The sequence below is a fragment of the Bos indicus x Bos taurus genome, chromosome 24 (assembly GCF_003369695.1).
Source record: "Bos indicus x Bos taurus breed Angus x Brahman F1 hybrid chromosome 24, Bos_hybrid_MaternalHap_v2.0, whole genome shotgun sequence".
Classification (NCBI taxonomy): Eukaryota; Metazoa; Chordata; class Mammalia; order Artiodactyla; family Bovidae; genus Bos; species Bos indicus x Bos taurus.
This window is the reverse complement of record NC_040099.1, coordinates 37,345,824-37,358,925: the sequence shown is the minus strand read 5'-3', so window position 1 is coordinate 37,358,925 and position 13,102 is coordinate 37,345,824. Positions and strand designations below refer to the sequence as shown.

Sequence of the window (13,102 nt, the reverse complement as noted above, 5' to 3'; positions counted from 1 at the left end):
GCTAGGAAAGTTTGGAAAACCTCAGAGTAGTATCAAGATTTTCTCCTGTCTTTGAAGAAAGTGTTATCAGTCCCTTTTGGATTGTTTTCATAGGCAAACGTTGATCATAAGTAATTCCAAATATGGAAAGAAAATGTCTTAGGCTTTAGTGTAGTCTGTGGTCCTTTCATGCTTCAATCTCTGCCATGAGGGGCCTTGAAAATGCGGCAGTGTGCCAGAGTTACTTCCTTCAGTGTAGGGTAATTATGGTGGAGATCACAAATTCTTTGTAACTGAGGCTTAAAAAGATATTTTTATCATACATTTTACTAATGAAAACTTTTAAAAAGGTTTTCTCACCTCTTCATTGGTTGGTTGGTGTTTAATTGCTAAGTGTGATCTCATGGACTGTAGCCCACCAGGCTCCTCTGTCCAGGGGATTTTCCAGGCAAGAATACTGGAGTGGGTTGCCATTTCCTTCTCCAGGGGTCTTCCCCACCCAGGGATCGAACCCACGTCTGCATTGGGAGACAGATTCTTTACCACTGAGCGGCCAGGGAAGTCCTCTTCATTGGTAATTCAGTATGTTGCTATTCCACATTATGACCACTTGGGGGAGTAGATTGCGTATCAATATTTTCATGTTTTGCATTAAAAACAGACTATAAGTTGTGGCATAAACATATTTCTGTTTAACCACTTAGCAAATTTCATGTTAGGATATTTTAAATTCTTAGATTTTGTTAAGTTCTTGATACCTGATCCCATACTTATATGGGATTAGTAGAGCGACTTCCCTTTCACTCTTTACTTTCCTGCATTGGAGAAGGAAATGGCAACCCACTCCAGTGTTCTTGCCTGGAGAATCCCAGGGACGGGGGAGCCTGGTGGGCTTCTGTCTATGGGGTCGCACAGAGCCGGACACGACTGAAGCGACTTAGCAGCAGCAGCAGTGAAAAAAAATAAAGAAGGTATATATTTTACATGCGTCATCAGCTGTGGAATCTGAATAAGATTCTGACTCTCCTGACCAGCATTTTAGTTTTATGTCCCTATGCTAGATTTCAAGAAGTTTTTTTTTTTTTTTTTCTTGAAAGATTTAAGTCTTAGAAAAAAAAGACTTCCAACTATCCTTTTTAAAAAAAAAAATATTATTGAAGATGCTAGGCAATAATAAAAAGTAGTTTTTCTCAATGCTCAACCATTTATTCTTATCTTAGCCTGTAGAGAAAAAAGTCAGTAGTATTTTTCTTTGAAAATAGTCATAGAGATGATTAAGAATGGTTGGTTGTGATTTCCAGCTTTTTATTGACTCAAGTCTGAAAAGCACCACCACTGAGTCAGGGAACTGTTAGGTCCCAGCCTGGGGTCAGGTGGCGTCTGGGCACAGCAGGGGGCAGCAGAGGCGTGTGCCCTTTGAGGGGAGTCGGTGTTGGGAGGTTGAGCTCGCCTTCCGTCTGGGTCCGTGGTCCCTGCTCCTTGAGTCAGAGCCTCTGTGAGTCATGGGTCCAGACCTCACGGTGACGACAGCACCCAGGCTCCCCGGAAGCCCGGGTGGCTGGCCTGGGGCTGGCTCGTTGTGTAAGAGGCGGTGACATCAAGGCTGTGGACAGCCTCTGCCGGCCTGGCTCAGGCCTCCTTCCCTGTCTCTCTGTGACCCTTCCCCCAGCACTTCTGCCCGGGGCCTCAACCTGGCATCACAAACAAAAGCACTGACCAGAAATCAGTGCCGACCGGGTGGGTGGCCTTGGGCGAATTGCCTAACCTCTCCGGGCCTCAGTTTCCTCACCTGTAAAATGGATCACGTTTTCCCACCAGTGTGTTTTCTTGTCTTCTCTAGCTTGTTTGCCCTGCTTTCCTCTCTTCCCCTCCTCATCTTCCTAGTGGCTTCTCTGGACCCTCCTTTCTCATCTCTCCTCACTTCCCTGCTCCTGACCTCCCACTTCTCCTTCTGTTTTTTCCCAAGGGCAGCACCCCAGGGTGGGTTCTTTTTTACCATCTGATGTTGAGGATCTGGGCCTGCCAGCGGTACGTGGAGGAAGGAAGAGGCTTACGTTTTTATGCATTGTGTAATAGACTCCTAAAATCACTTCTTTTTTCAAGTGGAGGTGGTTTGTGTGCATGAAGTGTATGGCCTTGGATCACAAGCACCTGGGGCTGCACATGAATGAATGGTGGGCTCGGCAGCAGGCAGTGCGACATGTTGAATACAGGATACGTTTTCCTATTTCTAATTCTGGTTAAATTTTAAAATTTTGCCATTTAACATTTTTGTTTGTGTATCTTGGCAGGTCTGTTGCTATAGTCAACATTACCAACATTACCCACCCTTGGTCAAACATTTGGAAATTTTGTGTTTGATGTTTAGAGATAGAGAAAAAGTTGAATAACATGAACGTTATTAAATATCTGACGATCAGTTAGTGTGATGAGAACTCCTGTCACCTTCAACTCTTCATTATAGATTCCTTTCTGCCCTTGTTCTCAAGGTTGTCTCAGGATCCCAGAGTTGTGCTCCAGTAGAAATATTAATATAATGGGAACCACATGTGGCATTTCATAACTTCTAGTAACATTAAAAGGTAAAAAGAGAAACGTAGGTAAAATTAATTTTAAAATACGTTATTTAACTCCGTATATACAGAACATTTTCACATCAAGTAACCTTACATAAACCTTACTTCGCATTCTGCCTTTCTTCTGTGTATTTTATGCTCACAGCACATCTCAGTTGGCACTGGCCACATTTTTAAACATATCCATGAGAATAACGCCTATTTGTAACATATATCACAGTCCTATACACTGGCTTGCAAATATGGTATATTTCAATTTAAAAACTAACGTGTTTTGTCTGTGTGTAAGTGTGTTTTAGGTTTTTTAGAAAAATTCACTTGAAGTTTCTATATACTGACTTACTAAGAGCTGAAAAGGAAATGCCAGGATGTTTGAACTGTCCTACTCTTGAAGTTAAATTATTATTATTATTATTATTATTATGTGTGTGCATGCTATTGCATTAATATAACTAATGTACGTTAGTGTACAGTAACATTGTTATAATTTGTTCATTATTTACAGTGCTGAGTAGGCTAGCTCCCGTTCAGAACTGTGAAAATATACTGGGTCATTCCAGTATGACAGAGTAAAACATTCAGTGACTGAGTTCTAAACAGCATATATCTCCTGTCTTTGTTGCTTAGAAAACATGTGAACTTTCCCCTTGCATGATTAATTTATTGAAGATGACTTTTCTGTATGTGTGGTTACTTTTATTTCTGGAAGTGAGGATGTGATTGATCTGGGGAATCATTAACTCAATCCGTGTCCCATGTGATGGAAGGGCAGTGAGGCCCCTGTGCCCGGGCAGGACTTGGTACCTATCAGTGTAAACACCGGGCACAGCCCGTCCCATGCCTCTGCTTATCTCCTCCAGAGGGATGGGGCTGAGGCGTTTTCAGCAAATCTTACTGGTAAAGTCATGCCTGTAGTGCCTTTTTTTTTTAAGAGCCGTTTCCTTTCAGTTTTAACCATATTACTGTGTCGGCGAACAGTCTGCCCTCAGTTTGTCAGCAAAACTGCTTTCTGTTTTGATAACTTAGAAGCGTGCCTTCATCTCTGAAACCCATGCCGCTGATGAACTAGTTCAGTTTTAAGATGTTTTACTTAGATGAAGACAGTGAAGATGAGGAGGAGAAGGTTCCTGAAGGTGTGTACCATGGAAAGGCCCCTGCTGGCATCCTGGTGAGTGACACCCTCCAGCACGCCGCCCATCCCCTCCCACCCCCCAACACCAACCTGGAACCTGCTGCGAGAAGGGGCGGGGCAGGGCACCCACCAGGGAAAGCAGTGATGCCTTTCTTTGGAGGATGTAGCATCAGAATGAGTTTCATACCAAGAATCTGAACTGAGTTGTAGTCAACAGAAATCTTTGCCTGCCTGCTCTCCCTCACTCACTCTACACCATCTTTCTACCCTTCTCTATTTATTATTTAACGAATAATAATTTTATGCCTAGAAAAAAATGAAACTGCTGCTGTAAACTGGGAATTTTTTTGAAACTAGGTTTCACATGCAGTGTATCTGGTTTCACATTCTCTTTGCATCTGTGTAGTAGTTGAGGAATAAAAATCGTTGAGGAGCTTTACGCTTTTTTTTCTTTCACTCTTTCAGACTTTAGCCATAAAAGTGATCTTTTTCTATGGGTTTGTCTGTCTTGTAGTTTTTTGGTCCTAGTCAAATTTGTTTTGAAAACATGTTTTGCAACTAGCATCTTATTCTGTCTGTGACAGAGGAGCAGCAGGAGTCCCTTTCTTCTGTGACTGCAAACAAAAAGTTCGTAATATTGAAATATGTGGGGGAAACGTAAATTGTCTGAGTTTTTTAATCTAAAGTTTCCTCTCTTCTTATGGAAAAAAAAACAGGTCACATAAAGTATAAGTTTTAGAAGTCTGCATTAAGGAAACAGATGAATTAAGGACAACATAATTTAACTTTACCTATGGAACCTTTTGCTGTAAAAATAATTTGAAGTAAGTGTGATGAGGTAAAGGTAGTTTTTGGAAAATTGAGGGTGTACATTTTTATGAAAACATGTAAAATAAAGCAAAAATTACAGTTTCTAAAATCCGTGGCTCGTAATCAGACTGATTTTAAAGTTGTACAGATTTTTGTCACCTTTAAAATGTTGTGCTTCTCTGTGCTTTTTGCTTGTGGACCTGTTGGTAGATGTGTACTCACTGGGGGTCTCGGCAACTGATGGGGCGGGGCGTGGTCTGACTGGGAATGGAAGTCCAGCCTCAGAGAGAGGTCATTTACTTGTGAAATTTCAATCTAATGAATTCCATGGACAGAGGACCCTGATGGCCTACTGTCCACGGTGTCGCAAAGAGTTAGACACGACTGAGCGACTAACACACACATGAGTGTATACGGATTCCTGCACGTCTGCTGCCGAGGTCGGAGGGAGGACGGTGAACACGCTGACGGTGATTTAGTTTAGGAAGAGTTCTTTCAACGAGGAGCGCCCACGCACACACCTCTTCTCACAGGAAGTAGTTCCGGTGCTTGCGGCTGCCGCGTCTGCCAGAACGCGGGAGGTGGGTGTCGGGGCTGCGCTGACCAAGTTTCTTTCCATGTTAATACTGGAACATTGAAGTCCCGGGGGTCACCTCCCGGCCCCAAGAGACACTTGAGTTTTCTGAGTGGCTCGTTCACGGGATTTGCTATCTGCTTGTTGAGCTGCATGGATTGTATAGGAGACTTTGGAACCTGGGTGTCGGGGGCGAGGGCCCGGGAGAATCTCAGTCAGGGTCCAGGCCCTCGGTGACCCGGACGCTCCTCGCTGGTCAGGTGCCGTCCGGGCACACCCCCTCTTGGAGGGTGAAAGTCTCCATCATAAAGGAGGTGACTTTGCATGTTTGGAATATAGATGTAAAAATTTCATAATTTTAAAAACCATGAAGAAACGTCTGTGCTTTGTTAGAAATTGGGAGTTTTTTTTAAAATCTCATATTTCTGTAATTTTTAAACAGATGAAGATATTTTCCTTTATTTGGTAAGGAAAAGGCCAAGTTGTTTCATATTCAAATAACCTTGAAGTTCCAAAATTATATGCTAGCCTTATTTTCCCCCACTTATTTTAAATTACTTTGATTTGCATTTTTTAAATTAGGGCAGAATGTACTCCCAAGTGGTGCTAGTGGTAAAGAGGAGCCATGAGAGACGTCTGGGTCAGGAAGATCCCCTGGAGGAGGGCACAGCAACCCACTCCAGTATTCTTGCCTGGAGAATCCCATGGACAGAGGAGCTTGGCAGGATACAGTCTGTGGGGTCTGAAAGAGTCAGACATGACTGAAGTGACTTAGCACGCAAGCATGTACTGCAAGAATTCTTAGCCAAACATGTAATCCTAAGAAGTGCTTCTAGAACTGAGTCCTGTGGGTTAGAGCTGGAAGGGGCCATGGACGTATTTGGCCATTCTCACTAGAAATGAAAGCTCGTCAGAGGTTCTGAGAAGAAGGAAGCCCACCTCAGGGCAGTGCAGCCCTTTCCTGGCTCCTCAGTGCTCTTTATCAAAGGGCCTGGTTGAGTCCAAAAAGCTTTTCAGATAGAATTTTGTATGTTTATATTATTTACAGTAAGGTGCAGTAACATAAACAAGCAGCAACGTAAACAGAGGTGGGAGACAGCAAGTCACCCCGTAGGCGGGGCTTGTACTTTGCACGAGTTGGGTGAAGACGAGACAGCACCACCCCACCTTGCATCTGACATCACTCCTGGCTGCCCAGAATCCTGGAACCACGCTGCTGAATGGGGCCAAAACCAAACACTGCCCTCGGGGTAGGGGGAAGGACGGTGGTCACAACACTAATTAATTAGTTGAGTAGAATTTCTTTTCCTCACAGAAATGTGATGTTACTAGTTATGCAATTTGGGGGAGCACACTCCCCAAGAGTTTTTGTTTTCACGACTTGATTGCCTCAGTCCTGACACAGATGAGCTCAGGAATTTAGGGGCGAGGTAGCTCTCAGAGGCTGTGGCCAGAAGTATGTGTAGGCTGTGTGAAGGTTATTTATTATCCATTTTTGTATTTATGCCCCCATCTGTTTTTCAATAGGAGAGGCTTGGGGGTGGCTCACAGGTACTGTTGTCCAGGGCACGACTGAACCCCTAACTTAAAACAATCCTCTTCATTCAGCAAATATTTATTGTGCCACACTGAATCTTCTAGGTGTTCACAAGTTTGTTGGCCATTACTAATGTGTCTGAATTGTTTGCTGCTCTGAGTTTGCAGGTAACACAGCTAGACAGATTTCCTCCAGATGGTTACCTCATTTGGTTTGCCTGATGCTCGGTCCTGTGAGCCGATCTGTTCTCACTGGCCTGGGTGAGCACAGGACTGCAGGTCTGGTCGGAATCCCATTTTTTGTCTCAGCCAGGTGTTGGGCCAGTCTAGAGGAATGGGACACAGCTCCCTGAAGGGATCTGAATGAAAACCTTAGCTTTCTTGGCAACATGCTTATCTTTGTCTATAGTTTGTGTTTTATACTCATGTCTTAGGTAGTACACATTGAAAACCAACCCTGTTCTACTAAAGAAAATATTAAACCCCAATTCTAGTCATTCTTGCATACGTTATCATTGAAAGTAGGGAAATTTTTTGTTGTTGATGCTGTTTTGCCACTTGTTCTAAACATATATATTTCCTTTTTTTGTTGTTGTTTCTTCTTTGAAGCCTGTTGCCTAACCTAGAACCATTGTCTGAGGCTCTCACTTTGCTTAACTTAGGGCATTTGTCTCAGTTGCTCTCTTGTGTCTGACTCTTTGCGGCCCCATGGACTGTAGCCTGCGAGGCTCCTCTGTCCATGGGATTCTCCCGGCAAGAATACTAGAGTGGGTTACCATACCCTCCTCCAGGGGGTCTTCCTGACCTTCGGGTTGAATTAGCATCTCCTGTGTCTCCTGCATTGACAGGCGGATTCTTTACCAGTTCACCATCTGGGAAGCCCCAAATTTAGGACATTTAGGGAAGGTATTTTTCAATACCTTGGGAATTGGGTGGAAATATTGTTGGATGTCAGTTCAGGTGTGCGATGACATCACCCTAGAACTCAATGTGCCCTTGGCGTAGCATCTTGGCTGCAGCCCCATCTCTGTAGAAAAGACCTTCTCCAGTGCCTGAAGCGGCCCCCAGGAGAGCTGGGGGGTGGGAGTGGGGGGCCGTATTATCTCTGGTGTCGCTCACTGTCTGGAACTCGTCTGAACTCTGTGATCTGCAAGTAGCCAGACTGAGTTCAGGCAGGTCAAGGGGGCAGTGGCTGAGATCGTAAAAAGCCCTTGTCATCTTTCTTTCGTGTTCCAAGAAAGAATGAAGGCATGACCACTACAGACACTCAGTCCGAAGACTGAGATGATGTTGGGAAAGTCCTTCCTCCAGGGACGTGAGGCAGGACTGATGCACCCCTGGGCGTGCCCCTCCTGGGGCTCTGACTCCCCTGCTTGCGGTCAGCAGACACAGCTTGGCAAGCTGCCGTTTGGCTCGCTTGTCCCCGTCACCCGGGGTGGTCTGGCCATCGGGATTCTTCAGGGCTCCTTGGTGATTCCGAGTCTGATGGCCACCAGAGCCCCTGCTGAGCCCTAAGTGTGGAATACAGATTTCCCGGAGAGACAGAATCGGAATTGAGGGGGCAGTGGAGCCCAGGAATTGTTTTGTGTTCAAAACTGCAGGCTTGAGTCAGGTTTTCCCGCTGAAGGTCTTTTCTGTTGGAGGATCCAGCGCAAAGTTGGGTTTAGTTGTCACGTCTATCGTTTTCCGGTCACTGTCGCCCTTGGTCTTTCCTTTCCTGACCTTAGTTCCTCCAGGGATACTGATCAGGGACTTCGTGGAGCTCCCCTCAGTCAGAGTGTGTCTGGTGGCATCTCCTAATTGGCTGGAGCGCATGTGTTTTGGCAGAAAGAGCACAGCCATCATACGAGGTCCCTGGTGTTGGTGGTTTTGTTCCTGTCGAGTTTCCCCACTTCATTGAGGTCCCTACTTCATGAAGGCGGCATCTGCTGGGCTTCTCTGCTGTCAAGTCACTGTTTCCTTTGGTGATGAGTGTGAATCATGAGGAAGATAGTTTGAGAGCATGCAGACACCTTGTTTAATGTCCATTGTCTCCACGGGGTCTGTGGTGTGCTCGTGGTGGTCTTTTATTCCCCTCATTTTCTATTTTTTCATTGGAATTTCTCTTTAAGAGAAATCTGTCCCTCCTTCCTACTTTTGAATTTTTATCAGTGTGGCCGCGAGAATACTCTGCAGGTTATATAACCCTTCAGATTTTGTTGCTCAGGTTGTTCTGGGTGCTTTTTCGCTTTGGCTCCTGTATTCCCTTAACACACCCCTACAGCTGTGATTTTGAGCCCACGATTCCTACTTTCTGGCACCACGAGCTGCCCTGACCCTGGTCCTTGTACTGAAGGGTGGTATTTAGCAACCAGGATCTGGGCTCTCGTTTGCTTGTTGCTTCTCGTGTCCTGGGTTCTGGATCGCAGAGAGAGCGAGGATGTTAAACACATGTTCTGGCCCAGGCATAAGCATGTCTATATTTGTGCCTCTCCATGGAGACTTCTGAAGCCTGTCCAAGGGTTGGTGTTAGCCTTCTTTCTAGGAAGCTGTATTTTTAGAAGCCTCCCAGGTGTGATGATGACTCAGACTCCAGGATACGAATCTGTGGGTGCATACGGACCCGAAGGCTCTTGTGGCTTCGCGTACTTGCCAGTGATAGACGGTCTTCATCTGGGTAAATCGTCATTTCCCATCCTGGCTTAGTCGTCCCTTCTTCTTACTCTGAAAAGAGTTTTTATGCCACTCTTAGCCCTTGTAACTAAGGGATCTCAACCTCCTAGGAGTGGACATGCCAGGTTCTTGAAGTGGAGTAGAAATAGGTCTGGTTTCACAGCTCATGTTCTTAACAGAACTTTATCGGAGAACCTGAGCACACCTGCGGGAAATGTGTGTTAATAAACACACAGACCATGCAAACACATGGCAGTTGCCCTAAATTTCACTAAAGCCAGATTTGTCCTAATCCTTGGTTTTCTTTTCCGTAAGGCAGTCTGCATCCTTTTTCTAAAGTGCAGCTTGCTTTCTAAAGCAGGTATTGACTCTGTCAGACTTCATGAGGATAAACCCTTCAGGGCGGGGTTGTTGACGATGTTTGGGTTGTGGACTTCAGGCCTCCACATGCTTGCCAGATTAGTAGCTGTGAAATCAGTGAAGTGGCTGCAGTGAGTGACCTTCAAATCTCGCTGGGGTTGTTCATCTGCCTTGTTTCCCCCTGAACTTAACCAGGTACCGTGTGATGCAAGCAGAGTGCCTTTCGACTCAGATAGTGATGCTTTGGGACAGGTTGAAAATGTGAACTTGCTTTATCTGTGATATTAACTAGGCTTCTGTGAAGCCATGAGAGGGAGACAAATTAAGTTTAACGTGCTGTTCTCTAGACCTTCAAATTCCAAGAAAATGTTCATTTGTTCCCATCTCACAGCTGTAATTGCATGTGCAAAAGATTCCTGATGCTACTTCCTGACTTCTAGGTCAGTGAGTAAATGGAAAGAACTTCAGATAGTCAGGTGTTTGAAAGGAAATTGTGTCCTGCCAACATCTGGACTAAAGTGATGGTCATCACTGAGAATGCCACATATGGTTTATAAAGAAACTTGCTGAGGTTGTGTGTCTTTCGTATGTGAAAGCGAGCCAGACAGTTTTCCTGCTTCATTTTCAGTTGCTTATAGTTATCAATGATGACCACCAAAACAGGTTAGCCACAAAGTTTTTTTCCTTAGCCAGGAAATTTTAGGGTGAGAATATGTTACTTAAACATAGATTTACAATCATAATGTAATCAAATCTTTAAAGCCTCCTAATAAAAAGCTTTAACATTTTTCAATAGCATGGGCAGAACTGTGACCTTCTGAAAGCACTTGTGAAGTTCCTTCTCGTGCATAGCTCTGAACATTAGGTACACTTGGCGTTGCGCTTAGGAGCTTGTGGCCCCAGGATACAGGAGCCTGGGCACCTGAGGCAGACATGCCTGACCTGTTGTCTGTGCTGTCGCTGTGTCATGGTTTGACTTCAGGTATGTTGGCTATTTTTTCTGAGCCCCATGTCTTGCTAGTAGAACGCATGTAACACTACCTGACCTACCCATGGGAGTTCAGCGAGAGGAGGTGTGTGAAGTGGCGTTTGGAAGGGTAAATGTCAGTGCGCCTCCCCTTCACCCGATCACTTCCCCACGGCCAACATGAGGAAGAACACTGAATTGTAGCTTATGTTATGTGTAGTTTCTCAAGGATGTGTGTAGTTCAGAATGTTAGGGCACGAACAAATGAAGAATTTGAATTTTCACCAGTGTAAGTGAATTTAAGTAACTCACACATATGAATGAAAATCCTAACTCATGAAACGGTTAAATTATTACCACTTTGTAAAATGATTTATGGAGGGATTTTATTAGCAGACTCCCCTGGGTGCACCAAAGGTATCTTTAAAACAATACCACTTCTAAGTATTTACCCAAGGGAAGCGAAACTTTGTCCACACCAAAGCCTGTTCATAGTTCTAGTAGCTTCATTTGTTCGTAGTCTCCCCAAACTGGAAACAACCCAAAGTTTCTCAGTTGGTGGATGGATAAACAAACTTTAAGACATTCTTACAGTGGGATACTACTCAACAACAGCAAAGAATGAACTGCTGATACCTGCAAGAATATTAGTCAGTCTCAATACATGATGCTAAGTGGAAGAAGCTGTAGTCTGAAGGGCATGTACTCAATGGCTCCATCCCTGAAACATTCTGGAAAAGCCAAGATTATAGGGACAAAGAACAGGTCAGTGGTTGGCTTGGGGTGGGGTAAAAGGATGGGCTGCAAAAGGGCCTGGGGGCATTTGAGGCAGCAGTGTAGTTCCGTGTCTTGATTTTCTTGATTGTAGTGACTTTTTCATGGTTGCATGGTTAAAATTGTATACTCTGAAAGGGTTAATTTTACTCCTTGCAAAGTACACCTCACTTTTTAAATCTATTTTGAATAGTTCAAAGTACAGCTATATTTCATAGCAGAGTTGGCATAAACATTTAGCTATTTTTCATGTATTGATAGGTATAACCATTACACAAGGGTTGACTAATATCTTTTATGATTAATTATAAACAGAATCTTAAACTCAGCACATATCTTAATGATTGTACTTCCACGCTTCTCTCTCAACTCTGGTGACATTCTGATCTCTCACCTCAGGTACAGGTAGATGAGAGCTGGCCATATTTTACCTGTGACAGGAAGAGTGAGAACTAGTTGCCAGAAAGCTTCGTTGCTTTGCGGTTTGAGGAGTAAAGGGAAAAGCGGGAAAAGAGAGATGCAGGAATGAGAAGCGTTCAGTTTCTAGAGCTGCTGGTTTGAAGCATGTTTGGTCAGAGGGGAGGTGTGAAGGTTGAGGAAAGTCCTCGGGGCCTCCTTGTCCTCCTGTGCTGCTTGCCACTAATTTTGTTACATGACGTCTAAGGATAGGTGTCAGATTGAGCCTGTAGTTCCCCTTGTGTGTGCTCAGTCGCTCAGTGGTGTTTGACTCTGCGACCCCATGGCCTAGCCCGCCAGGCTCCTCTGTCCATGGGATTCTCGAGGCAAGAACACTGGAGTAGGTTGCCACCTCCTTCTCCAGGGGGTCTTAGCTCCCCTTGCTCTGTTGGCAGTTTTCTTGAAGGAAATGAATGCCCTGGGTACATTGCTGAGCCGCAGGAAAGTGAAACTGCTGTGACCAGCCGTGTACCGTGACGGCTGCACCTTGTGGTGTTGGGCGCTTTCCTGTAAATGGTCTGTCTGCTAGAAAACGACGAGCTAAGTGTGTCCTTTGTCACCTGCTTTCTGTGACCGTCTTGCCCAGCGCTTGACTTCCCCCCAGGCTGTGGGCTGGGTGCTCTGCGCCGGGACCTGCAGACCTGCACGGATGTGCTTTGTTCTCATGGGGTTATTTTTAGATTCACCCCGTCGGAGGCGGGTGTCATTCTTAACTGTCACCCACACAGACTAGATTCCTGCGGGCTTTTTCTCTGAGAGCTTCAGCAGCATCGGGAGAAAAGTGTTGATTTCTAAATCTGAGCATGGCTCATGGAACGATGGGTTGGCCTCCACTGTTGGCATTTTTAAAGAATATATGCATGTGTTAAATACACAGTTACAAATACCCAGTGTCTTCCCTGCCTCTCTGGTTTCTCTTGTTAGTTGCAGCACGTGGTGTGTGCTCCTCCTCCCTCTCTGCTGTTCTGGTCACCAGACCCCACCATCATCCGTCCATCGCTCCATCCATTCCTTGACCCAAAAATACTTATTAAGGACCTCCTGCCGTGAGCCACCGTGCCACGATCTGGGGCAGTGGTAAAGTGGCAACACTTCTCTTGGTCAGAGCTGAGGGTCTGAAGGTGGGCTGGACAGTGAGCTCGTGGGCAGGGCTTGCCGGCCATGAGGGGAGAGGCAGGTGCCCTGGACCCACCTGGCCTCACGCCGCCTCCTGCCTCCTTCCTGACCATTCTCATCCAGCTCGTTTGTTTCTTCTTTCCCCTGTGCTCTAGGTGTTCACATTCTCT

The 13,102-nt window shown here is 45.2% G+C and overlaps 1 protein-coding gene across 5 annotated transcripts in view; it reads left to right on the top strand.

Annotated features, from left to right (window-relative positions):
* The window catches only part of LPIN2 (lipin 2), a 76,186-nt gene that overhangs the window by 19,044 nt on the left and 44,040 nt on the right, over positions 1 to 13,102 (top strand). For 2 of the 5 annotated variants that reach the window (XM_027526068.1, XM_027526069.1), the window contains exon 1: positions 3,379 to 3,723. The exons of 2 other annotated variants lie outside the window; for them this stretch is intronic. In XM_027526068.1, the coding sequence (XP_027381869.1) occupies positions 3,637 to 3,723 (87 nt within the window). In that variant the 5' untranslated portion in view covers positions 3,379 to 3,636. Of the gene's footprint in view, positions 1 to 3,378; positions 3,724 to 13,102 lie in introns of those variants that run through there. One more of the 5 variants, XM_027526067.1, reaches the window with a different exon arrangement.